At 54.5% G+C, this 26,032-nt stretch overlaps 1 protein-coding gene across 3 annotated transcripts in view; it reads right to left on the bottom strand.

Moving 5' to 3' along the window:
• Nucleotides 1-25,707, bottom strand: part of MTMR4 (myotubularin related protein 4) — a 41,824-nt gene extending 16,117 nt beyond the window's left edge. Inside the window, exons 1-7 of one of the 3 annotated variants that reach the window (XM_042829952.1) lie at nucleotides 25,533-25,707; nucleotides 13,672-13,739; nucleotides 7,263-7,352; nucleotides 5,425-5,541; nucleotides 4,734-4,816; nucleotides 4,372-4,538; nucleotides 2,916-3,012 (exon numbers count right to left, since the gene is read on the bottom strand). In XM_042829952.1, coding sequence (XP_042685886.1) covers nucleotides 2,916-3,012; nucleotides 4,372-4,538; nucleotides 4,734-4,816; nucleotides 5,425-5,541; nucleotides 7,263-7,352; nucleotides 13,672-13,739; nucleotides 25,533-25,707 — 797 coding nt within the window. Of the gene's footprint in view, nucleotides 1-2,915; nucleotides 3,013-4,371; nucleotides 4,539-4,733; nucleotides 4,817-5,424; nucleotides 5,542-7,262; nucleotides 7,353-13,671; nucleotides 13,740-20,929; nucleotides 21,104-22,950; nucleotides 23,145-25,532 lie in introns of those variants that run through there. The other 2 variants (XM_042829953.1, XM_042829954.1) reach the window with 2 other exon arrangements.
• Between the last annotated feature and the right edge of the window lie 325 nt (nucleotides 25,708-26,032).

Genomic DNA, 26,032 nt, shown 5'->3' with positions numbered 1-26,032 from the left:
GATTTGGATTTTCAGAGCTTCTTTTTACAGGCTGCTCACCAAAGGCTTGAAGAAAGCTCGCCTCAAGGCCTGAGTAACTCTTGAAAAGACAAGAAACGGTTACAGACCTCACATGGTCCTTTTTCATTTGGGAGGGAGTCCCAGATGGAGCCTGCCTGACCCTGTGTTGTGCATATGGGACCACGATGACCCAGAACAGCACTGAAATTGAGGTTTGAAGCCAGGAAAAGGTGTGTAACAACAGAAACACGTACATCAGCACAAGCCACACCTACAGATGAGCACAAGTGAAGCATCTTCTTGCCACAAAGGCAACAACCCGTCCAGTGAAAGAGATCCTCCTTCACAGAATGTAAAAACGTGGGTGTCATCCCTAGCAGTCTCTCTCGTGTTATCATCCACATATTCATACAGCAAATACAAGCAAGAACAAGAAGTACCAGCTTTCCCATAAGCATGGAGGAAAGTATCATGATTTGTAGAGAACTGTAACAAAATAGAATCATAGAATCCTAGAATGGCCTGGGTGGGAAAAGGACCACAGTGATCATCTTGTTCCAACCCCCTGCTGTGTGCAGGTCGCCAACCAGCAGACCAGGCTGCCCTGAGCCACATCCAGCCTGGCCTTGAACAAGACTAACTATGAATTAAGAGCAGTCACAGAAATTAGTGGGAAACATCAGCTGTCTCCAACAGTAACGTGGCACTCCAGGCAGCTTTTCCTCATAAAGCCAAAAAATAAATACAACCACGACCGTAAAAAGATCAAAGCTGGAAATAAGCATCGACACTGAAAGAAAAGTGGGGATTTTTTATTACTTGTGAAAGAACTCTATGTGCACCAAACCCCAGCATTGTGAGCAACAGGAAAGCAGCTTTAGCTCTGGCAGCTGGGCTGCACTGCTGGGGGCTCTCAGACTGCACACTCACGAGATGACTGAGGATGTAAGAGCCACGAAGGGATTATGTAATAATTTTATTATGATGGCATGCTGAAAGAGTATACTTATATCAAGACTGAAGGAGTGGCTATTATAGGCCTGTATTGCTCTATTTTTATGATGGCTGTCGCCAGGAAGAAGATAATAGTTACCAGATAAGGACATCTCAGAGCAGACTTGAAAGACAACGAACAAAGTCATTACCTTGGAGTATCCTGTCTCTAACAACACTGTTTTGCCAATGCTGGGAAATAAAAGATAAAAGGACTATAAACAGTTAAAAAGTAACCCGATTCCTGTGAATAGAGGCAGGTGGTAATGATCAAAAGCCAAGGCAGGATTTAAAGACACACTCCCTGGAGCGGCAAGAGAGAACTGGTTTCAGAGTTGCACAAGCCAGTTACACCACCTCGAAGATCTCAGGATGTCTGCTCAGAAGGGAAGCTGAGACCTGCCAGCATCCCCAGGCAGGAGCTCTGCAAACCCAAGGAAAGCACGGCCAGCTTGCCGAGGTTTGTTTCAAGTTCTTTCCTCCATGGTTTGGACAAAATTAAAACATCTGTCTTCAGAGAAGCTGGCTAACGTCTGGGATCAAACGTTAGGAAGCAAAGCATAGGTGGGCAACCTCACTTGGAGGCATCGAGGCAATCCGAGGGAACCACATCCCACAATACTGCACTGAGGGGCAGCGTGGCTGCTTCCCAAGAGGCAGATGTACCTGCAGCCACTGAGCAGGACAGGAAAAGAATTCCCGTTTCTTAGTTCTTAGATGAACTGTGTCAGTACTGCCAACAACGTCACGTAACAGACCCAAAGCAATGATGTGGTACTGCTAAGAAGATACTCTAAATCAAATCCCAAACGCGGTGCTTAATGCCTTCAATCCTGAGAAAACACATGAGAGGGGGCAGCAGACCCCAAGCCAGCATACCTGAGGCATCTCATGGTCCCCACAAGAAACTGGAGATACGAAAGTGACAGGGATGCTTTTACTGCCTGAGAAATAGAGAAAGGACTGAGGGATCGCAGTCATTTCAAGATAGGGCTTATAGGGAATGCAGACCTGCATACGTGACTCAACGCTTAGTAAAAACCTGTTGGCTTAATGCCACCTGCTGCAAAGAATGCGGAAGCGCTTCTCCACGAGCTCCTCCAGCAGCACAGGACAGGCTGAAGGAGCTGCTGTGCTCAGCTGAAAGGGCTCTGGAGATCCCTGCTCCGTCCTCCTGCTCACAATGGGACCACCTGCAGCACCAGGTAGGCTGGGACCTGATCTGCTCCCATGATGGAGAGTCCTCACTTCCACATGGCCCTGGCCCAGCACAGCACCACTCTGAAGAAGGAATTTCCCCCCCGTGTCCAATCTGAACCTCCCAAGCTGCAACTTGTGACCACTGCTCCCCTGTTTTATCACCTGCCACTGTCAGAAGAGCTCCACTCTTTGTAAGTGCCCTTCCAGCCCTGTAGACTGCAAGCACATCACCCTTCAGCCCCTCTTACAGCAAAACTAAAGAAGCCCTGCTCGCTCCCAGACCCCTCAGCTCCACGGCAGCCCTCCAGTGCCTCGTCCTCACTTTCCTGACACAAGAGAACAGCTGCCTGACTTTACGTAAGCTTTTACATTTTCAATATGAGCATTTTAGAGAGACATCACAAAGGCAACCCTATGATGGATGATTTCTCCCGGTCTCCTAACCGTCTTCATGGAGGAGTTATGGCCACAATAAATTGCCTGGGTCAGCATCTACAACTGCTGCTAGCTCTTACGTTTGGGGTAGACTCTTCTTCAATTCCGTGACATGAAAGGAGGAAAGAAAGGAGAACTCGCTCGTATGCTGATCTGCCTGAGGGTGAGCACGACCCAGAAGGAGGATTAGCTGGAGCCTGACTCATCCACAGCTCTGCGGGGGGAACTGTGATGGGAATAAAGGAAGGAAAGCGGAGGACAGGGAGGCCTGGTGGTGCAACACTCACTTGTAATTGTTGTTGATGTCAGAGACTCGCCAGACGTTCTGCAAGTCAAAGCCCATCCTCACCAGCTCCATCTCAAATCGGTATCTCACGTGGTCACCTGGAACAGCAGAGCACAGAGTATTCACTGATGAAACTTTAATATTGGCGGCAGCTCCACAGCAGCTATTGGAGGCTGCAGAGAAACCCCAGGACAGCTGGATGGCAGGGTTCTTGTTTTAGATACGATAAAGCCTGGCTCCTCGCAGGGGTTCCTCTGCTCTTTTTGCCAAGTCAGCTCACCTCCCAGTCCCAGCGCACGGAGCAGCACAGAAAAAGCCTCTGCTAACGTGTGCGATGGCAGCGTTCATCTCATCCACTTTTCCCTTCCAAAGTGGAACTGGGAAGCCCACTGCAGAGGAGTACTGAGCGTCTCAACCTGGGGCAGCTCTTCCAGACAGCTCTCAGAGGCTGATTCATAATTTCCTCTCGTGTTTTTGTCTCATCTTACCAACACTGGGTGTCCTTGCTGCTTGAGTGTCAAATCACCTCAATAAACTAATACTGAAGTGTTCTTTGCCTCACTAATATCCAGCAGCAACAATTTTTGCAGGTAAATGTCTTTATGCTAGAAAATAATATTTTCTCTACAGGAAATACAGGAAATATCTGCTAATTTCTGGTGTTTGGATCAGAGCAGAAGCACAGAGCTTATTTTTTTTCCCTACCAACTTCTTTTTAGTACCTTTCAGCTGCAGTATTTATCCTCCATCTCTCCATACAAACCTGTGTTTGCACATGTCACTTAGGTTACTGCTTCTCTCCTCTAATTCCAGCAAATTTCTAAATGTAAAGCCATAATCATCACACTACTCAATTTCCTCTTATTCACATTGAAGCTTTACAAAAAGAAAGCAACTGCAAATGAACTTTGTGTTCCAGGAGAGGGCAAACTCATGATCCACACGAGGGCACCATCACAGCTCTGTTTCCTTCTATATGGATTCAAGCATTTCATTTCAGCCTGTGCAAGAATGAGCCACACCTCTGCAGGCCCATCCTGGGAATGCCACGGCATTTCTAAGTGTTGGACAAGAGATGGAGATGTGCTGATATTAATTATGCTGCCTCAGTGCAGATGACATTTGCTGCTTGAGCTGCCTCATTATCATGATGAAAGTGTTGAAGAATGGAACGTTTCCTTCATTCACAAGGAGAAAGGGAAAGGGAATTTAAGTGCTGCTGCCTCAGAATGCCCCATATTTTGCATACTGTTATCATTCCTTTTACTGTGCTTGTTATCCAGCTGCATGTGGACATCAGCTGGATGCCTGGGCCAGGTGTGGGATGCTGCTGAGCAAGATGGACTTGGGCTATGGCTACAGCACGATCTAAGACATGGTGAGAAACCACTTTATGAACAACTGCATCACTGTACTTCTGGACAGATAAACAAGAAGGGGACAGGCCGGGATTTTACCTGGACGGCACAGATGTGCATGCTGATCTTCCTCATCAACACAGACTCCTAAGCACCACGCATGGTAGGCAAATGCAAAGAGGTCCTCAGGCTTAGCAGGGCGGGCAATGGCTCGATTTAGTCTCTTCAGCCACTCCTGGCACTGCTTGAAGGTGGAAAAATGGCACCTGCAAATGCAAATCATACTCAGCAAGTACATACATCCTGCTGGGACACAGACAGGGAGCTCTGCTTAACCAGAAAAATGAACAAAGCATCAATTCTTACAAAAAACAGAGCAACCTTTAGAAACGGCTTCACTCCAATGGCAGTGCAAAGGCAGGTGTCAGAGCAGATGCAGTGGCATCTACAGCAAGGGATACCTGATCACTTTGGAGTCCTTGCAGACGATGTGAAGCTGGAACATATCCCGGCACTCCACACTTTCCATCATCCTCAAAGGCACCTGCAAGGGACAGAAGGAGGGCATGGCAGCACCGCAGCAGCAGGCACAGCAGCCCTGCCCACAGCCCGTGGTGCCCAGATGGGGCTCTATCAGCTAACACCAGTCCCCAGCCCAAACTACAAACCCACTCCATGAAGCTTCATGATGCAGCACAGAATCTCCTTCAAGAATCACCAGCCTGATTTCTAGTTGTCCCTGGGCAGCCTCCCACCATGGGAGACCAAAGTTACAAACCACCAGTTACAGACCAAACCACAACCAACCAAAGGCTCCAATAAAAGATGGCAAGTGCAGACAGTGAGAGAAAGCCTCAGGCTCCCACCAGCTGACTCTCTCATGCTGAGGAACGGTATCCTGCCACTCTTAAAACCTCTGAGCTTAATGCTGGATTTTAAAAAGAACAAGGGAAAGACCTAATTATCATCCATAGGAGCACCCCACCTGCACTCCAATAACTGCATGACCAACAGTAACAAGAGACAACGTCAAGCTTGGCAGCTTAGAGGCCCAGTTCTCACGTTGCAAACCAGAGAAATTGCTTATTCCCCCCCCAAAATACTACAAGAGGTAACAGTTTAGGAAGAAAGAATGGGAAGATCCGGACTTACGTTGATCACAGAATCCTTGAATTTGATATGAAGCCGGTAGTTGGAGATGGCGATCACAGCATCGTTTGCATGGCCAAGATACTCCACTCCCTCACCCTGCAACACAGTGAACGGGACCTGCAAGGGAGACACGACAAGTTCAAGGCATGCTGGGGGCTCTGAGCACCACGAAGTGCCAGCAGCCGCTCCTCCCACTGCCTGTGTGCTGCACAGCCCCAGAGAGAGGGGTCAGCAGCACCACGAGGCTGCTGGGCACCAGTGCAGGTAAATGGCAAAGGCTGGCCCACCTTCTGCTAACCAGGCTGTGAAGGAATCTCTGTGCAGTGCTTGGTTGTACAATGAAGTAACCTACGTTAGATTTTATTTTTTTTTTTAAATCCAGATAGCAGATAAATCCAACATCTTTCTGGCTTTCCCTATCAGCCCAGAACACGCTGTAGCTAATTTTAAAACAAGGGATGCTGGTAGATGGCCAAGTTTTACATTCTTTTTGTGTACATGTGGAAAAGAAAAGAAAAGATGGCCCACCCTAGAATTCGTCAGGCCCCTTTTTCTCTAGCTAAGTAGGCTCCTTGTTCCCTGAATGCCACCCACATCAGGTGGTGTTGGTAACCAAATTGTGCAGAAATGTCACAACTGTTCATCACTTCAACCAGAGCCCTTTGCTTTCCAAGCAGGGCATCTGATTAAACAATTCATTATACTGTAATTAGTACAAGTCAGACCATGCAGCCTTTATTTCTGAGCTGTTTCTATGGTTTGTAAATGCACTGCCTAAAAAGTGGATTTCCTGGCTTTCAGACGTGATGTGCTGTGAGAGTGGCAGTTGTACCAAGGAGTCCTTCCTTCTTAAGTTACTGGTACAAAAATAACAACCTGAGACTGGCACCTGTCTGGAAAGCCTCTAAAATATTAATTATTTGACAGTAAGAAAACATACTCTCTTCATTTTGGCAGTCTGCTATGCACGCTTTCCTATGCTGCTTTTAGCTCGCCTGTGTTGCAGCCACCCCAGGACTCCACCCTCTGAAGGCTGCAGCCCCACAGCATCCTCAGCCCCTGTGCTCTTGCCCAGCCAAGCCTGCAGCTGCCACATCTCAGTCCTCCTTCCCAGCACTGGTAGCAGACAATGCTGGCCACTGAGCAAACTCGACTGCTGCAGCAGTGGGAAGAAGACACGCAGCAGGCCTGGCTCTGGCCACAGGAGGATGACGAGTGCTGGGATGAGGTGGCAGCAGACTATGCTAAGAGGAAAACCAGGAGGTTTGGCTCTGCTGCCCCTGCTGCACAGCAGGGATAGTAGCTGGGTCTCTTTCAAGAGCCTCTTGCAGCATGAGGCTGGCACAATATAGAGACTCCTCTTTCCAGCAGCTCAGCAGCAGGAAAATGCCAATGTATGTGAGAGCCAGATCAGCTATTGCAATATGGCTATTGCCTCCTATGGCACAGCCCAGCTCTGACATGCAACCTGTCCCACAGAGGGCCTCCTGCTGCACAGCGCCAGAGCATCACTGCTCCTCACTGCCAGCACAGGTGGAGGATGGGGAACACCCAGCCTGGCAGCGTTGCATCACACTCCAGCTGTATTTCCCAGAGGCAGATGTGATGCTGTGTGCACTGCAAAGTCATGGCAGTCAAGGAGGGCAGCGAGCACTGAGCAGCTGCTCCCAGCCTCCATACACATGGAAGGGCTTGCCAGCATGAGCTGATGTACAGCACTGCTGAACCTGCAGCTCCAGAGCACGTCCTGGCCTGGAGAAGCGCTCTCAGGTTTCATGTCACAGAGCTCAGCCTGCTGCATCCCAAAGCAGATGATTTCTGTCTTCTTACTTCCTTACCTGCAATGACTCTTCCTCCTTTATAAGCTCCTTTGGGGGGAACAAGTCCTTGGCCTGGATGTACTCCAAACTGGGGGGGCCTTCCTCACCCTGCATTGCAAAGAAAACACGCGTTGAGAGAAGGGCCCCAGCTACTGCATGCTATGAAAAACATCCGGGCTGCAGGATGCTCCTGGCATCACAGCGTGTTGGGGATCCCCCGACCTGTGGATGGAAATGGACGTTCTGCCTCTGCACACAGCTCCCTGAGCCCAGCTATGGCACAACGCCCACAGCACAACAGCGATCTGAAACAGGTCTCCCAGTCGTGTCTCTTCAAGCCCCACGGTTCGTGGAAAGCTGAGCAGATAACCTCAATGATGCACCTCGAGGGATGTGACAGTGACTTATCGTGGCAGAGGTGACCCTGTGAGCTTCATTATGGAACCACAGCAACGCAAACACACAGGGTTCCACCCACAGCCCAGCTCTGACCTCTTCCTGCTGTTACCAAGGACTGCCTTCTTTGGGCAATTGTTTTTCTCACTCTCAGCCCTGAGATAATTGTGCAAGCCCTGATTTTTTTTGAGAAGAATATGGAAGTGTGAAACAATCCTACAGCAATCGGGTGCAGGTATACCCACATCACAACAAGACCTGAGCAGTGCCAGCAGCAAAGCAAGGCATTCTTCCTGCAAAGCACTGAACCTGGGAAGCCTGACATGGCCTGGAGAAGTGTCCTGAGGAGACACGAGGAGCCTAGACACCTCTCCTGAGGCAGTGAGGAGTGTCTCAATGGGGGACCTGCCAACATGCAATCACTCAGGAAATCCTGGTCCTATCTTACATCAGCTCTCAGCCTGGTTTCTGCCTGACCACCTCATGCAAGTGAGCAGCACCCAGACATGAGCAGAGGACAGAGGCTGAGGATGCGTCCATTCCATGTGTTAAAGGACTTGGGTGCAGGAGCACTTCTTCAGAATGCCTGCTGCTCCCCACCGCTCCCCTACAAGCTCCAGCGGTTATTAGGAAACACTCTGTCCTGCAAGCATTGCACATCATACAGAATTTAAAACAAAATACCTTTCTGGCTGAGCTGCCTGGGCTAGAACCTCCAGATTTCAACCTGAGGAAATGAGAACCCAACCCTTTTGCTTCAGTTGTATTTAAAAGGACTCTGAATCTCCATATTTTCTCATCAGAGATTAAAAAGAAAGTGTCTGTGGGCCACGTCCAGTGCTGAACACCCGACTCGGGACCCTCTCCTGTTCCAAAGGCCCACGGCCCCATAGCAGAGCCCCTCCTGGGACACAGGCAGGGAGATGTGTGGCACGGTGGGGGTCACAGCCAGCTGCCCAAGCAGCTGTGAAACCCAGCATCCATCCCAGCATGGCTGCAGCACCTCCTCATACATGCACTGGGCCCCACATGCCACAGGGGGGGCAAGGGGAGCAGCACCGCCCCGGGTGCAGGCCAGGCTGTGGGGTGGGCCCAAGCAGGGAGGGCAGCCCCTCATCAGTGCCTGGCAGCTCACAATGAAAACCTGGCGAGCAGCAGGAACTGGGACAGAGCAGCCCCGGCGTCCTTGAGTCCCTCCCTGCTGTGGGAAGGTGTGAGACTCAGCCCCTCCTGGGGCGGCCTCTTGGCACCCCTCACTGCTCACAGCACAGTCAGCTCCTGAAGCCGTTCGGCCACAAGTTCCTGCTGTGGGGGCTTCCTGCAGATCTCTGAGCAGAGCCACTTTCCCATAAGGCACAAAAGATGGAGCTCAGGACCCCCAGGAAGAGTCTCGCAGCCTTGCTGTGTGGGAGCACGGAGCTCCCCCGGCACTGCAGCTCTGCACGGTGATTTCCCAGCACCAGGCAGGGAGCCACGGGGCCTTCAGCTGGCTGCTGTGCCCTCGGCTTGGGGCACGGCACCGGGATGGTGCCCCACAGTGTCTCCTGGGGCACGTGGAGGGAGGAGAAGGGCCTCCCCTCGGTGAGAAGCGGCGGGATGCCAAGCTGGGGCAGCAGGGCCCAGCCTCAAGGACGGGCCTGATCCGGGGCAGCGTCTGAACACAGAGCTGGCACGCAGCTCTGGAACAGACAGGGAGATGGAAAAAACACAACAACAACAAAAAAAGCACTTACAAAGCAGTTGAGCATGGAGCAGGAGACGCGGCCTGGCAGACTCATGTTCACTTCCCGAGGCGGCAGCCGAGCGCAAGCAGCATCTCCTTCCTCGGGCTCCGTGCTGCTGCCGGCAGCGGCTGCCGGGCGCCGGCGCAGGGATTGCCGCAGCCTCGCCAGTGCTTGGTGGAGGGTAGGAGCATCCCTGCAGCCGGCGGCCGGAGCAGGTGCCGCGCTCACAGCGCTGACAATGGAGGGAAGGAGGGCGGAGGACGCCCAGACTCCACCTACCTCGCAGGGACGCGGAGCAGGGCTCTGCCATCTAAGCGTCTCCCCGACAGGCGAGACAGAAAATGGAGAGGCCGGCGGGGATCACCCCTCCTCTTCCCCTCCCGTCCCCATGCGCAGAGCCCGGCGCAATCTCCTCCTCGAGCGGCTGCCAGGAGCCGCGGTCTGGACCCGTGGCAATGGCTGCCGGTGCTGGGAACAATGGCAGCGAGCAGCTTTGTGCCGCAGCTCTGCTGCAACGCTCGGCTCCGTCCTCCGGCACAGAGCTCTCCATTTTCTGCTGCTCCGCTGCGTTTTGCTGAAGGACGCCCCAGCAGCTGCCGCGTGCTCAGGGATTTGCAGGATGCCCGGCTCCTGCCCGCTCTCGTTGCAGCCCCTGTAGGTGCTCTGCACGCTCCCAGGTCGCAGCCCTGCCATCCCAGAGCCGCAGGACGGCGTTCTTCTGGGAAATGCCACCTCTGTTCCCATCAGCGGCTGCCGTTCTCCAAGAGGCAGCTGCCACGTTGCGCCCTGCCACCACCAGACAGCTCCAGCTGGCGACACCAACAGCATCCCGAAAGGTTTTCTGCACTCTCATAAAGGGATTTGTGCATTTCTCTATGAAAATATTAAGAGTTAGAGCACTCGGAGCTTTGCAGCACTCAGCTGTGCTGCCTGCCCAGGCAACGAGCTCCCTGCAGGAAACTCAGGAGCACAGACCACGCAGGCTGTACTATTTGGATGCTGGATAAAAGCCCTGCCATGCCTGCCACCAAATCCTATAACTGTCTCAGTTCTGCCCTGATCCAGCACTTGCTTGGCACATATGGGTGCCCCAGCAGACCTGATTGGAAGCCTGGTGGGCTGTTAGGTTGGGTGCAGTGCTCCCCTTGGGGCTGGCACCAGGGCTGCTTCCAGCTCAGGTTGCAGAGGGACCTTTGCAGACCTAAGCTGCAGCTGTGCAGGGCTAAAGGGCTTCTTGTCTGATCCTTGCTTTGAATTTCCAATCTGAGCTGCCCTTAACATCCACAAACAGACTTTGCCCTTTAAGGAAAATATTTTTGCATTTGCAGCGTCAGAAGAGGTCTTGTACCCAGTTTAGGGCATCCCCAGAGCCAAGCCTGGTGCACAGCAGACCCACCCCTAAGCGACATGTAAGGGGCTTGCAGAGTTTCAAACCGTACCACCTGCACCTCTCCCTGCTGCAAGCACAGCCCCTACGACCATCTCACATCACTAAGTCCCTGCTCTCGTGTCCATGCAGCCTCCTCTCAGCTGCCTTCGCTCACGGCATTTCCTAAATGCCAAGTCAGGTGTCTCCCCAGCTGGTATTCCCTCTGCTGTTGCCAACATCATGAGACCAAACCAGGATGACACAGCTCCTCTCACACAGCCGGGTTCCTCCAAGTGCTGTGCACGCAAACATTCATGCAGGCACAGAGGGGAACCTCTTACAGCCAGACCCTGAGCACAGGTGTGCCCTTCCCAATCCCGGAGCACCTTTGTCCTCCATTTCACTCAGCTGCTGTCAGTGCTCCTACGTTAGGCAGAGGGCAGCACTGCTATTGCTTCTGCGTGGCGGTGGTGGGGCTTTCTGTCACTGCAGCATCACGCTGGGAGAGAACTCCTGCAGAGAGAGAATGGGGCTGTGGCAACGGAGGCAGAGAGGAACACACAGCCCTGCCCCTGGGGCTGCCCTGATCCACCCCACTGGGGGAGAACAGCAGGGGAAACAGGCAGGAGGAGGGAACTGCCTCGGGCAGACGCTCCCACATCCCAGAAGTGGAAACGGATCCCCATTCTGCACACAAATGGATGCTGATGGCTGAAGAGCTGCCGCCAGCAGGGCTGCTTGTCCTGCCTCCCCTGCTCCTGCAGCACAAAGGGCAGCTTTGTGTTGGGTCTCTACAAAAATAGCTCATTTCCTCAAAGCCTACAGTGGTGCTTGGTGAACCGAAGGCCTGCTGAGCCACTCAGGTGGCCTTCCAAAAATAGAACCCTCAGCTCGTGTGAAGAGGAGAAGTTACTGCTTTATATCCCATAAACTGGGGCAGGGATGGTCCAGCGTCAGCTTCTGATCTTTAAAAGATGACAGAAGAGGTTGTAGGTCTGCTATGCTCTGCATTTAGTGTTACTTTAAGCTCCCAAGAGTGAGTGTGTAACACAAGCAGGGGGTGAGGAGCCTTTGGGATGAAGACGGAAGGACATGGCTCCCCGTGCCAGCAAGATGGGATGTGGTGGCTGAGCCACCCCACAGCACCTAACCCCAAGGGAACGAATGGAGGTGGCAATCCCAGTGCCTGCAGTCACAGCAGTGGGGCACAGAGAGCAGTAAGGACTACGGGCAGAGCTGGGCCCGCCCTCTCACCTGCAAGGTTAGTTTTAGGTAATGTATTAAGGTGCTGGCTGCTCATTAGGACCTCAATGAGCCACAGTTAAGGATTAAACCACCAGTAGTCCTCAAGGTCGTTTTCAGCTGCAGTTTGAGAGTTTTCAGCTCTCTTTGGGGGAGAAATGAAGAGATTTTTACAGTCAGTGCAAAGCCCTTAACTGCTGCCCCACCAAGCATGGCAGAGCAGCTGCAGCTCCGCACGCGGGTGCTGTGGAGCAAGGATCCAGCTTTGGGACCATGTCCTTGTTAACCAGCGGGCACTGCTGCTCTGCCCTCTGACTGCAGTCACTACAGACATCACGGGTAATTAATTACTGCTCGGCCCGCCTGCAGGGAACTGCACTGCCAAGCAGACAGTGGAGCTGGCTGGATTTGCCCAAGCACTGCCAGCACTCGGCCTCCAGCACCCCCTGCAGATCTGCACTGAACCCGAAGTCCCGGAGCAGAGCTCAGGGAAGGATCCAGCAGAGGCTGACAGGCAGCTCTACCTTCCCCTGCTGCTACAAGAAACCAAACTATTCATAGTTAAAACTAAGGGCTGGCTCAGATTAAGCGTCTATCCACACACGTAAGAGGAGCCCACTGAAAAGCAAAGGCTCCCATATCTATGTAAGTCTGAAGTTCCAGCCCATGCTCCACAAAAAGGGGTAGAGGCCCCAAGAGCAGGGACAAGGATTAGAGACATGAGCAAACATCTGAACAGAGAATAAGGTCAAAGGGAATGTGACAGACCCACAGAATGCTCCGGGGCTGGAACAGCTCGCAGGCAGTGCCAGCATTCAGATCCACAAAAACTTGTGGCCACCAACCAAAATGCTACAGAGTGGGTTCAAAGTCAGAGCAAAAGGGGCCACTCCTCGGTGAGTGCGGCTCCTTGCCACAGCACGTCACAGCTGCAGCTCCCCAGTTGGCTTTGAAGGCAGGTTAGATGAATTTGTGAAAGAAAAACCTACCAAGGGCGAATAAAACATTGAGAAAGCACAGTACAAAATCCTTACCTGAGTTTATCAGCAATCTGGCTGTCCTGGCTGCATTTCAGCCCCTCCGCATTCTTTGAAACCATGCTTTTTGCAGACTAATTATTGTGCAATCTCTGCTATCTCAGCATCACCAAAGCACATCGTTAACATGGAGTTAATTCTTCATTAAGAAGTGAGAGAGGAACAGAAGAACTCCCAGCTTTAAGATTTAAAGTAAATCAGCCAAAAGCAATGCATGGGTGTCTCTACTCCAAGGAGGCAGGATTCCAGCCTTACTGGTATATTCCAGGAATAAGTTTAGAGGTAAATTCACCTTACCAACAGCATCATGGATACAGCCACAGCTCAGAGCTCTTTATGTTATGCAATCACATAACATACATAGTACTACAGTATTCTTAGAATCCTAAAATGGCCTGGGTTGCAAAGGACCACAGTACTCATCCAGCTCCAACCCCTGCTGTGTGCAGGTCGCCAACCAGCAGCCCAGGCTGCCCAGAGCCACATCCAGCCTGGCATTGAATGCCTGCAGGGATGGGGCATCCACAGCCTCCTTGGGCAGCCTGTTCCTGTTCTTTCTCCTTCTCACGTTTATTCTCACATTTAGCAGCAGCACAGCTGTTGGCCACAAAGAACAAGCAGCCCCACTGGGACACAGGCAGACCAGACCACGTACTCACCATCCTTGGCCACCGTCCAAACCCTCCTGGGTCAATCACAGCTCTGCCCCTTCTTCCACCAGACACACCTGCAGTGAAAGAAAGGTAATTTGCAGCAATTCAGATCAACAGCAGCAATACTTCGGTATGAATAGACTCCCTGCCCATTTTCCACCTTGTTTCACCTCCTCAAGACACCAAGTGGGTCGAGCCTGCAGCTCGAGCAAAGGGCAAACCTCAAAATTAACAGTTGGAAAGCTTGTTAATGAGGGAGAAGTTCTCCTTTCAGTCTCTATGTTACTCAAGGGCAGGAGGAAAGGAGTCAAGGAGGAACGTTCCTCCTCCTGACAATGCAGAACACGCTGGCAACTGCCCTGATGGAAATGGCTCAATGGAACACAAAGCCCACGGCTTCCCCTTGTGTGTGTGGGGGGAGCGGAAGGTTTGGTTGCTGTGCTTCAAGGACCCAGGGAGGATCCTTTGACAGATGCTCGGGATCTCAGAGATCCCTGTGATCCTTGGGAAAGTCACCCTAAAATCAAACCCGTGGGCTCAGGGAAGGGAAAACACAGACATTCATTCCATCTCCTCCTGCCAGCTTTGTGCCCGTAGCAGCACTGCCCACAGGTGCAGGTGTTTGTGGGGCAGCAGGCAATGAGCCAGTCCTGCACAGGCCCCTGTGGTGTCCCTGCATGGTCCCACAGGTGATGCTGGAATTTACGGGAAGAAAGAGACTTCCTCAAGGTTCCTCTGCTACAGAACCATCTGACCACCACCATCCCCTCCTTCTGCATGCCTGCTCAGCTCTTTCCCTCCTTGCTGGCATCTCCATCCCAGCACAGGAGGACGTGTGGTTGCACACCTACACCGCAGCAATGGCAGCAGTGAGGAAGCAGCTCAGAAATGCATTCCCCTGGGAGCAGCAGCACGCCAGTCAGCGAGGAGCAGCGCCTGCAGGACTCACTCAGCTCAAGGAGGAAACTGCTTAAACACGCTCTGTTTGCCGATCTGCAGCCATCTGAATTATTGATAACACCCGACCACATGCAGGCATTCTTCCTGCTGTACGCTTTGTATCTGTTCACCAAACCTCTGCTCATGGCCACTGCAGTTCCTCGCTTCCTCCCTCCCGCAAAGCGCCCGGCCCTGCAGCAGCCATGAGCTCAGCACGCAGGAATGCGGGCAGCCCAGGGCTTCCTCCTCCCTCTGCCAGGATGGGCGAAGGGCTCCTGCAGTCCTTGGGCTGCAAAGCACAGCCCTAAGGAAGCCACAGCAGCACCTGACGGCAGTGCACACCAACACATGGGCACAGAGTGGGGAGGACACAGCGATGCCCGCTGCTCGCCCTGGTGCTCAGGCAGTGCTGCTCAGCCCACCCGGGTTGGGCAAAGCACTGCACACAGCTCAGCCTGCTTTACAGCTTTTACAGCCCATGCCCTGCTCCAGCATTGCTAATCATAGAGCCAAGCCCTGGGATCACGAGTTACGAGAGCTCGTAAAAATTTTGTTTTAATTTCAGTTCAAATGGTGCGGTTAGCCCTAACGCACTTAGCAGGGGAAAAGAGTCCTGATGTTAAACAGGGTGCATTAGAAGCAACAAGCAGGAGCCCTGATAGCCTTATTTTGATCCCAAGTGACATAAAACAGTCATCTTGGGCCTCTCAGCTAATTAGAGGCTACTGATAGAACGGCCAAGCCCCTCGGTTACACGCATGGGATGCTCCCTGCTCTGCAGGCAAAGCTGCTGGCCCAGGGGCTGCTTTTATCCGAGGCCACCAACAGCTGGTCTGTAACAAGAGAAAAGTGAGGGCTACCAGAGCTCAGGAACGTGGTGATAACACCAAGTCATGGCAAACGCCTGGCCGAACATCCAGATTGCTCTGCTATGGGAAGCTATCGTAACTCACCTGCATATGGGCAGACCCAGAGGGAAGAATTAACAAGGCACCCATGAGATGCTGGAAAGCACCCATTTGGATGCCTAGGATCTCCTTGAGCAACGGGCAGCAGGAAGCACTGCTGTCTGCCTGCAGGCGGCCGGAGCCCCACGGCACACTCACAGCAGGACCCAGCCGAGCTCCCATCCGCAGCTTAAAAAATAACAAAGGGATGCCTTGCTCCACGTGTGAAAGTATTTATGCAAAGTACGCTCAGCTCTGTGCAACTCTGCTGATGGGGATATAACCCAATCCAATTACTGGCAGGTGAAGTTTCAGAATTGGATAAATTCCATCAGGCTTACGAAAAATCCTTTGTGCAGCTGATGGGATGTCGCACCAGGGAGATGCCTCTTCTCCAGGTTTCACCAAGTAAATCCCCACAGCCTCCAGGTAACGCCCTGGATACCCACAGCTCTGGGTCCTGGGAGCAACTGGGAGAGCAGCGAGGTGGGATCACAGGGCACATCTGAGCTCCAAGCCAGGTGTGGGGAGGGCAGGGAGAGCTCTCTGGGCAGAAGGATGGGCACTGTTACCCCCAGGGGTCAGGTGAGCAGCGAGCAGCCGGGGCACCAATCAGCCACATGGATCCCAGCAAGATACACTGCAGAAGCAGAGAGGGAGGAGAGGGGCAGCCAGGTAGGGAAGGGACTTCAGGAGCCACGGAAGAGAACAGCCTGAATGGTGTGAGAAGAGTGCGGAGATCTGCCAAGTTCAGGGGCTTCGCTTCAGCGGTTGTGCTGCGGTAGGAAAGATGGATGGGAGGTGAGGGCTGCCAGCCGGATCGGGCTGCACACCACGAAGGAAGCATTGGTCATGGGAGGGGAACGGGAGCACAGGAGAGTTGCTTAAAGCAAAAGGAACCATGCAGCATAGAGAAGGGTTCAGAGGAAGGGTTCAGAGAGGAGGCAGGGGTGAGAGGAACCTGTGTCTGCTGTGGGGAAAGGGCAAAGCTGCAGGAAATGTAGAGAAAGGAAGCGATGCTGGCATAGTAATTTGTCTTCTCGTAGAAAAATAAGTTTCTCTGCAGCAAAAGGGAGGGGGAAGGACAACAGGAGGGTTGGAGGTGCCAGACGTGTTCACAGGGCAGCACGAGCCCTGAGCACAAGAATGGCTTTGGGGCAGAAGCAAAGAGTGCCAAATGGGGAGGGAAGGGAGCAGGAACACAGAATGGAGTGCGGAGATGGAAATGAGGGGCAAGGGTCAGAGCTGGGGGGGGAAAACAGGGCCTGAAAAATGCTGCTGGGGAAGGGTTCCACAGTGCCACCCAGCTATGACCCAGGAGTGCAGGGGGCAGGGGCCAAGGACAGAGCCCTGCACTGCAGCAGACCCCCACAGGGCACTGCCATCCACTGCCCACCGCCTGTAAGCGCAATTAACTTCAGCATCACGCCTGCCTGCCAGCTGGCCCTGCCACTCACATCACTGGCAGCAAAATCACCAACCCACGGGGCAATCAGTAATCACACACAAAATCCCGTGCAGGACAGAGCATCTCCTTTCTCTCACCCAAGCCATGCCAGGACAGCTCCTCGCTCCACCCTGTGGGCAGCGGTGGCACCAGGTGGCAGCAGCACCCCAGGGACGCTCCCTGCCAGGTCAACCTCTGCACCTCCTTCATCTTCCTGACACCTCCTTCGTCTTCCTAATGAGCTGGCAGGGAACAGGGAACGGGCACGGCTCTGCACACCGCACTGGCTGCATCCATCCATCTCCAGTGACAGCCTGGGAGGAGCCGAGGCTGCAGCAGCAGAGCCCCTAGTTCCTCCCTGTGACTCTGGTAGGAACGACAGCACTACAGAAGCCCCAACCCTCTGCCCCCACACCCCCAGACCCCACGTCGTAGCAGGCAGAGCGACTCACAGCACCGCTCCGTGCCCCAAAGCTGCACGCAGGACTCACAGCCCAACGCAGAACGGCGATGGGAAGCTCGCCTTTGGCCAATGCTTCCAACTCCCCCCTCCAGCCCCGGCCCGTTGTTCTCCAATTTTGTTTGCTTTTCTTAAAAAAAAAAAAAAAAAAAAAAAAAAGGCAGTTGGGACATTTCTAGTCACAATTGGGCCTTTATTCAAGTACGAACAATTGCCTGGTCCCTACCCAAAGCGGCGCAGATGGACCCATCCCAGCTGTGCTCCTGCTTCTCACCATGGGGCCCCAGTCCGGCAATGCTGCCGGGGGGGAGGGGGCAGGGTGGGATCTCAGAGGCAGAGGAACACTGCTCCCAATGCACCCAGGAGTGGCAAGGAGGAGGTCAGGCACCCGTCATCACCTCATCACCTTTCTGTTCCCCTCTGATTTAACTCAACCCTGGGAAGGAACCAGTAGCTGCTTCAAGGAAATGGTGCCCGCAATCCTGAGGTCACACTGCAGGCTGGGGGAGCACTGCTCAGCCTGGATCCCTGCAAGCACCCATGTCTCCTCACCCACAGAAGCAACCACAATGGCATCCCACCAACCTGTGCTGTCCTGGGCAGCTGGAGCTTGACAGACAGCAAGTGCAGGAAAAGAAGCCTGAAATGAGTGACCCATCTGCACCAACAGGCTCAGAAACCAGAAGAGAACCAGAGTTGCGGCCCAAAACCACGCTGGCCACAACTGCCCCCACTGCCCAGCCTCCTGCAGCCAGGCTCATGGCTCTCAGCTGCAAAACACCCACACCAACAACTCGGGTTCTGGAAGAAGCTCAGACACACAGCAGCAGCATAGGCTCAGCCCCGATCCTGGTGGTATCACAGGCAGGATTTGATTATTCCTTAACATGGGTGCATAAACATGCCCATCCCATGCTGTTTTATGGTTCTTGGTGTCACAGGCATCTGCCTGCACAGTGGTTGGGACTGATGGGAGAACCGTATGCGTTGGTAGGAGATGCAGCCAAGATGGGAGGAGAGCCCTAACGATAAGCTCAGAGCTCAGTTTCAGTGACCTGTTCAGCTTGAAATCTTTCTGGTTTTTTTTTTTTTATGAACATGGTCATCCAGCAGCCAGACCTGCCAGCTCGCAGTCATAGAATCATTAAGGCTGGGAAAGACCGCAGATCCGCAGGTCCAACCCAAACCCACCCACCACATCCCTCAGTGCCCCAAGGTTCTGGAACACCTCTACAGATGGTGATCCCACCCTTCCATGGGCAGCTGTGCCAATGCAGCACCACTGTTTCTGAAAAGAAATCCATCCTAACACCTAACGTGAACCACCCTAAGGCCATCACTTCTTGTCCTATCGCTGTACTCACTGTCACCATTCCCCTTTTCCATGCCCAGTCCCCAGAAGCACTCCTTTAGGAAGACGAGACCAAGCTCTCTGGTTTCCTTCCACCTGCAGGCAACTGCAGCCATCCAGCTCAGCATCATAGCAACGGAAAACCGCCTCAAGGGACTGCCTGCCCAGCACTGCCCTGCTGCACGCACAGCTCAGCACGCCATGCCGACAGGACAGGAGGTCCAGGTGAGCATCACTGCCCTCTACCATCAGCTTAGCTGCTTCTAAAAACAGGGACGGCTGTGACGTCCTCTTAGCAGACATGCTTAGAAAGGGAAATCCCCGGCCAATCGATAAGCAGCAACCCGATATATGTACAGTGAGTCCCTTGCTTACCTGCAGAGAGAGCTGAACAAATGCTCACTGCTGTCCCATCCCACTGCCCAGCACTTGGGCACAGGCACAAGGCACGCTCGTTGCCAGCACAGCCGAGGGGCCTCGGTGCATCTGCTGCAGCTGGCACAACTTCTCATGGCTGCGATTACCAACTGCCTTAGGGCTCACTAAGCACCAAATTCCTGCTTCCAAGAGATTTGGGACCAAAGGCAACGGCATTCCTTTTCTTCTTTGCTTACATCCAAAGCAGGCACCTTTTGCACATCAGCACCTCGCTGACACGAGCGGAGGACACCACACGCCTGGCAGAGCCCGCATGGATTTATCCAGAGCCAGATTTTCCCCAGCACTGCTTATTCATCTCCGCACGCACGCTCACACCCAGGGCTGCAAAACAATGGTTGTGGATAGCAGAGTAATGAGAACCAGGCGGGAGTGGAGCTGGCACCTCCAGAGCCTGCAGCGTGGGAAGCACCCAGCGCCCAGTGCCCCAGCAGAACCCCAGCTCTGGGATTTCTGGGGCCGGGAGGAAGCACCGCCGCGGTGGGACTTTGCCTGCTGGTGCCCTGAGCTCCAGGGAGCTCCATTTCGTCTGTTTCATAATCACTGAAACATGCCAAAAATGCGAGTTCCTCTCGGTACGAGGAGCAGAGCTACTGAACCTTTCCTGAGGAGTCTGAGCAACTTCCTCTCCTGTTTCAAGGAAGAGAAGATGAGCCCCCAGGTCACACAGAAATGTCACACTGCTGGAAATTCCTCCAGCAGAAAGAGCTATTGATGCAGCAGGAGGGAGAGGGAGGAAAGGGAGGCAAGAAAGGAGGGGGTTTTGCTTTGTATTAACGTGCATTTTATCACACAAAACTATCGCTTTGCTCTATAGCACAAAACCACTTTTACTTCCTCTTTCGTCCTGTTTATCGCTGGCAGCAGGAGCCCTGCACACAGCTTTCTAACAGAGGGTCTGCACAGAGCCTTTGCACTGGGCAGTTTATGGCATGACAACTTCCATTGGCTCTCCATGCTGAGCAGCATGCCCAGCAGCCCCAGGCACCCCACCACCCCTTTCCAATGGGAACACAGAGCGATGCTGCCATGTTGGGGGGACACCCCCAGCAGGGGGCTGGTGGGGAGCAGAGCCAGCAGGGAGCACACAGAGGCTTGAAAAATAAGAGAGGAAAGAGCAAAGAGCAGAGCTGTAAGAAATTATCTCGGGTCAACCCAAGAAAGTGCAAAGGACAGAGGGAGTGGAGCAGGTCACTCGTTCTCTGGCACAAGAAACCTTGGCATCCAGCACCCGGGTTCCTGCGCCCAAGCTGTGCCACCTCAGCACCCCTCCGAGCCACCCCAAAAAGAGCACAACACGCGGGTGCTGGCAGGGCAGCAGAGCTGAGCCACGGGCATGAGCAGCTCCTCACTCTGCTCAGCTCCTCTTTGGATCACGCACCCATCCATCGGGGCTTCCTGAGACCCAACATGGTTGGATGCCCAAGGGAAAGAACAACAGAGCCCAAGTCACGTCCCCAAAAGACGCTGTCCCCCGTTCCCCCTATGCTCACCCAACACCGCTGTGGTCACAGCAGCCAAGCCAGCAGCAGCAGAACAAGGATCGCTGCCTTTGCTTAAGGCACTGCTGCACCGTGGGCAGAGAGCCCTCAGCACTGAGCTGTGGTGTGGTGTGGGCTGGTAAAGCTACAGGGAAAGTTTGGGAAGTGTGTTAGGATCCCCCTGGGGATTTCTGTACCGACCTGCAATGTCCAGGTGCCTCCCATCGCTGCCCTTCCTGACCACAGGGCTTGTAACAACACTCGCTGATACCCCACTGTGTGCCTCTGGTTACAGCCGCCACCACAGGGCTCAAAATCCCCTGAAAGCAGGGACTTCACAGCTGAAATGAGCACTTCTCCTTTGAAATCAAGGGACTTTCTCTACCCACAAGCCACTGAATGCAGGCACCAAAGCACGGCACACGTCAGTGACACACTCACAGCCCCACGCCCTCATCTGCCCCAGTCAGAGATGGCACGGCCCTAAGAAAGGCAGCACTGCAGGAACAGATTCACAGGGCCCTCAGCACCAGGCTGTCTGGGGGATGACAAAACTCCCTGAAACCTGGTAATAAATCACTGCACCAAAGCACTGCACCACAACACCTCCAGCAACAGCCTGAGCGCCAGCAGCACCAGGAACTTCCCATTCACAAGGCAGTTGTCTCCATCAGCTGCTTGTCAAGGCTGCAGGTATGACAAATGCGAGCTCAGAGCTCCACTGACAGACGCACCGGGTGCTGGCACCTTGCAGAAGCAGGAGGGCACCCTGCATGCCAGGCAGGTGATGGATGGCCTCGTGCAGGAGGGAGGGATGTTTGCAGAGGATGGAGGAGAACAGGACGTATTGTCTGCAAGCACAAAAGATTCAAACACGCAGAAAGCAAAGCTGATACCCCCGAAACAGGAGATGCAGTTAATCCTCTGCAGGGATCCCAGCACTGCCCTACAGCCTGCCGGCCCCGCAGGGAAATGGCTGCCCAGCAGCACACACAGCACACCTCGGCCGACCCCCACACAGCTTTACATGTGAGCTACAGCACAAAGGCTGGGTAAGCACTGAGCTGTGACAAGCCCCAGCATCACAGCACTGCACGCCCAGGGAGCGCTGCAGAAGGACGAGGGCTGGCAAAGCTCCACACCTACCCAAAGGCACAGGGAAGTTGATGGTCTCTGAACGATTTGACACTTCGATACAGCCACAACAAGGATGCAACGCCCCAGCTTGCCAGCATGGTGCAGCAGGAGCTCCTTAAGGGGCCCTTTGATGCTCGCAGCACACCAAGCCCCACTGTCTTGCAGATCTTCCCACTGATCCACAAAACGCGTCACTGCCGTCCTCCCCCTGTCCAAACACAGCCCTCGCCCTTCATTTAGGGAACAGAAACACGCCTGACTGCAGCCTCCCTGTCTGACAGTGTGATTCACACCTCCTCAGGTCCAACCTCTGGGCAGCACAGGTATGCATGCAGTCAGCACGCAGGCCCACTCTCTCACTCTGAAATAAATGTTCAGTAAGATAAAGGCATCCAGCCTTTGGAAAATCCACCAGTCACAGGACAGCCGTGCCTCTGGCACTGGGGCAGCTGCAGTGGGAGGCAGGAGTGGGGCATAAGCTCGCCTCAGATAGCAGAACAAGCACAAGTCCAGATGATGCTGATGCGTGAGGAGTGGCATCCCCAGGGCATCCTGCTACACCCCTGCCTGGCCGCAGGAGGCTCGCTCTCCCCAGCACCCTCAACAACAAAGTAAACCCAACCTGGGTGCAGACATCTCATCCACGAGGCACTGACAGGCAGTGCCTTCCCTCTTGTGCACTAAAATCACCCCAGAGGCTCTGCGTGGCACTGAGTGCTGCATGCCAGTCATGCTCCAGCTATAAAGCGTGCTTCTGCTGATTATTTGCAAGTATATATATTTTTTTAATTAAAGAAAGATCATTGTAGAGGCAGGGAATGCAGTTGAGACTGAATAGAGGCAACTGAATAGATTGATGCTGGATTGCCACAAGGCACTCGACTACCAGCTGGAATCTGGCTACTTCAGCAAGCTCCTTGGCTAGCAGAAAACAAAAGCCCTCCGAAGCTTCCAGAAGAAACAATGCAGGCGGCACCCCTTTGCTCAGAGCAGTTCTCTATTTCAGCAGGGAACACCAGAGAAAGACTGGCAGACAGCAAGCAACTGAATGGGCTGTAAAGCAGAATTGCTCGGAGGGGCCTTACCATCACGCTGTCACTCACAGCAGCACCACGGCCATCCTGCAAAGTGAACAATTCCACTGCTTCAGTTTGCAAAGAAGTGAGCGGGCTGGAAAAGGAACAACTCCTCTCTCCAGCCAGCGCCGCTCGCACCATGAAATGGGAGGAAATGCTGCCATGAATGTGGGCTTAAGTTCAGATGCAAGACTTTGCCCCTAAGCAGATAAGTTGCGAGTGGTTTCCACCTACACTCCTGCAGTCAGGATGGGCTCCTCCAAAGGGGAGGAGCTGTTTGTGCCGAGCAGCTCGGGCCTGCAGTGCACCCAGCACCCAGCCCGCGCCGTGCTGTGCTGTCAGTGCTACGGCCCCATTCCCAGCCAGCCCCTGCCAGCTTCCCTCCCAGCAGCACCCTGCCGACCCCCCAGAGCTGGACCCACACAAGAGGCCGCTGTGTGCAGCCGGAAGGCTGAGCTCGGCAGGGCTCCTGGTGCAGCCCCAGCCAGAAGGTAAGCGAGACCGGCCCTGCTCTGAGCCAGGTGCCAACAGGAGCGATGCACCTGCAAACAAACACAGCAAGAAAGGACGCCTCTGGGGTTGGTAACTCTGTGTGTCTTCAATCAGAACGCCAACACATAACTCTCCTCCCTAGGGACGTGCCCTGGGCATGCTTCTGCTCCAGGAAAAGAAGTTGAGGGCATCTCTCAGTTGAGAAAGGACAACCACATCAAAACGAAACACACCAGCAAAGTCACCAGCACTGCTAAGAACTGGGACTGCCTGCTTTGTTTTGCTTTTGCTACGTCCCATTAACGTGCTGTGCCACACGGAAGGCAGGGCGCTGCTTCACATCTACCCTGCACAGAGCTACCAGGTCTGCAGAACCTGCTGCAAACCAAGCGCCAGCAGAAGCAGCCCTGGGACCCGACCCCAGGCTCTGCACCAACCCCTCGAAGAAGAGGGAGCAGACATCAGCTTCGGCTCCCAGCTAAAAGCCCATTTCCCTGCACCATCCAATAACTGGAGACCACCTCAGTGCACAACGGCAGTGCCGCACATCGCTGCCGCCAAAGCTCTCCACATCGATGACAAACAGCTGGCTGCAGCTCTCACAGCTGCCTTGCTCAGAGGCTGACCTGTGCAGGAATTCACCTTCATGTGCAGGTTTGGCTGCACGCCCCGAGCTGCAGGCCAGGCTGGTGGAGCAGCATGCGGGCAGTGAGGCTGCAGCCCGGCCACACCGCGCCACGCAGGCTGAGCAGGCTTTTGCTATTTATAAGCTCACAGCTGATCCTGTCCAGGAAATCCTATCCCTCCGGGTGTGGGACAGCAGTGAGGAGCTGTGATCCCGGCCCGCGTGGAGCGGCACCGGCACCGGCCTGAGGAGCCAGCAGGGTTACAGGCAGCAATTGGTCTGTTATGTTAATTTATTAAGAGTAAAGTAATCCTCTAATCAGCTCTTCTCTCCATTCATTATTGTCCAAAAAGGACTCTGATCCGGTCCTACACCTCGGTGTTTTCCTGTGTGCTGTGATATGTGGGAGGCACAATCAGAGACACATCCCAGCCCCAAAACTCTCCAACAAACATGAACGCGAGGGAAAACTTTGCTGTGAGGGTTCTAGACCTCAGAACAGGGAGCCCAGAGAGGTGGGGAAGAATCCCTTCCCTGCAGGTATTTAAAACCCACCTGGATGCTTCCCTGTGCCCCTGCTGCAGGGAACTGCACTGGGAGGGGGGCTGGATGAGGGATCTCGAAAAGTCCCTTCCAGCCCCTACAGTTCTGTGATTCTATGAAACAGAAAACCAAGGGGAAGCGAAGCTGGAAGGAGGGACAGCAAGGAAGAGAAAGGTGCAGAACTTTGATGACTACAAACACATTATGAGTTCCCTGGGACATGCCTGATATCCAGGAGGATGCTCAGAGGATGGAGCACCTCTGCGGTGCAGGGAGGCTGAGGGGGCTCTGCCTGCAGAAGAGAGGGCAACAGGGAGATCCCTCAAGGACTGGAATTTTCACACATCCGACAATGACAGGATGAGGGGGAATGGCTTTAAACTAAAAGAGAGGAAACTCAGGGGAAATTCTTCACCCAGAGGGCAGCGAGGCGCTGCGCTGCTGCCCAGAGCTCTGTGCCCATCCCTGGAGGTGCTCCAGGCCACAGATGGATTCTGGGCAGCCCGAGCTGTGGGCACCCAGCCCATGCAGGACCTGGAACGGACCGATGGAACCAACGGACCGCTGCGGGCGCACGGGGCTGCCAGGCGCACAGCGTGCAATTTCCTCCCGCTCGCCTCCCTTCCCCGGGGCGGACCGGCAGCCCTCCGTTCCTCCGTCCCTCCCTCCCCTACTCTCCTCCCCTCTCCTCCCCCATCCCCCATCGGCCCCGGAGATCGCGGCATCTCCAATTCCGACCCGTGCAATGCCGCGCTCCTCGGGCCGCGCCGCGGCGCCCACGCGGTACTGCGGGACCGAGCAGGCGGCAGGACGGGCCCGCGGCGGAAGGCCCGGGAGGCGCCGGCGGGGCGGGGCGGCGCGGCGGGCAGGGCCGGGTTCGGGGCCTGGCGGCGGGGCGGGGGAGGGGCGCGGGGGGTCGGCGGGGCCTCACCTGAGTCCGAGCGCGCCGCTCCCGCCTCTGCCGCGTGCGGCTCCCCGCCCTGCCCCCACCGACCCGCGCGGCTCCGCCAATCGGCGCCCGCCGTCGCCGGCAACGCCGACCAATGAGCGGAGAGAACGCGTCCCCGCCCAGCGCCGCCGGCCGCGGGGACGCGCCCACAGAGCATCCCGTGACCCGGCGCGGCCAGCGGCGCGGGGCGGGACCCGGCGAGCGGCGCCCAATGAGAAATCACAGCGCGTCCCGCTGTAGCCAATCGGAGGGCGGGCAGACCCGCGCCTCAGACAGCCGCGCGGGGAGCGGGGGTTGGGCTCCGAGCCCGCCGCCCCGCCCCCCCCCCCCCCTTCGGGGGGCGCGCTCCGGCTGTGACGTGGCTGTGCTGGGCTCGTGCCGGACGGACGTAACGAAAAACAGCTCCGAAAGAGCGTGTGGGAATCGAATGTTGTTTCTGCATTAGAATTGGATAGGGATTTATTATTTCATGGTCGTGTCGT

This window comes from Centrocercus urophasianus, unplaced genomic scaffold, assembly GCF_019232065.1.
Source record: "Centrocercus urophasianus isolate 14NV4802_14NV808 unplaced genomic scaffold, USGS_Curo_1.0 seq_33, whole genome shotgun sequence".
Lineage (NCBI taxonomy): Eukaryota > Metazoa > Chordata > Aves > Galliformes > Phasianidae > Centrocercus > Centrocercus urophasianus.
Note: the sequence above shows the minus strand (reverse complement) of the source record. Positions and strands in the feature narration are given on the sequence as shown.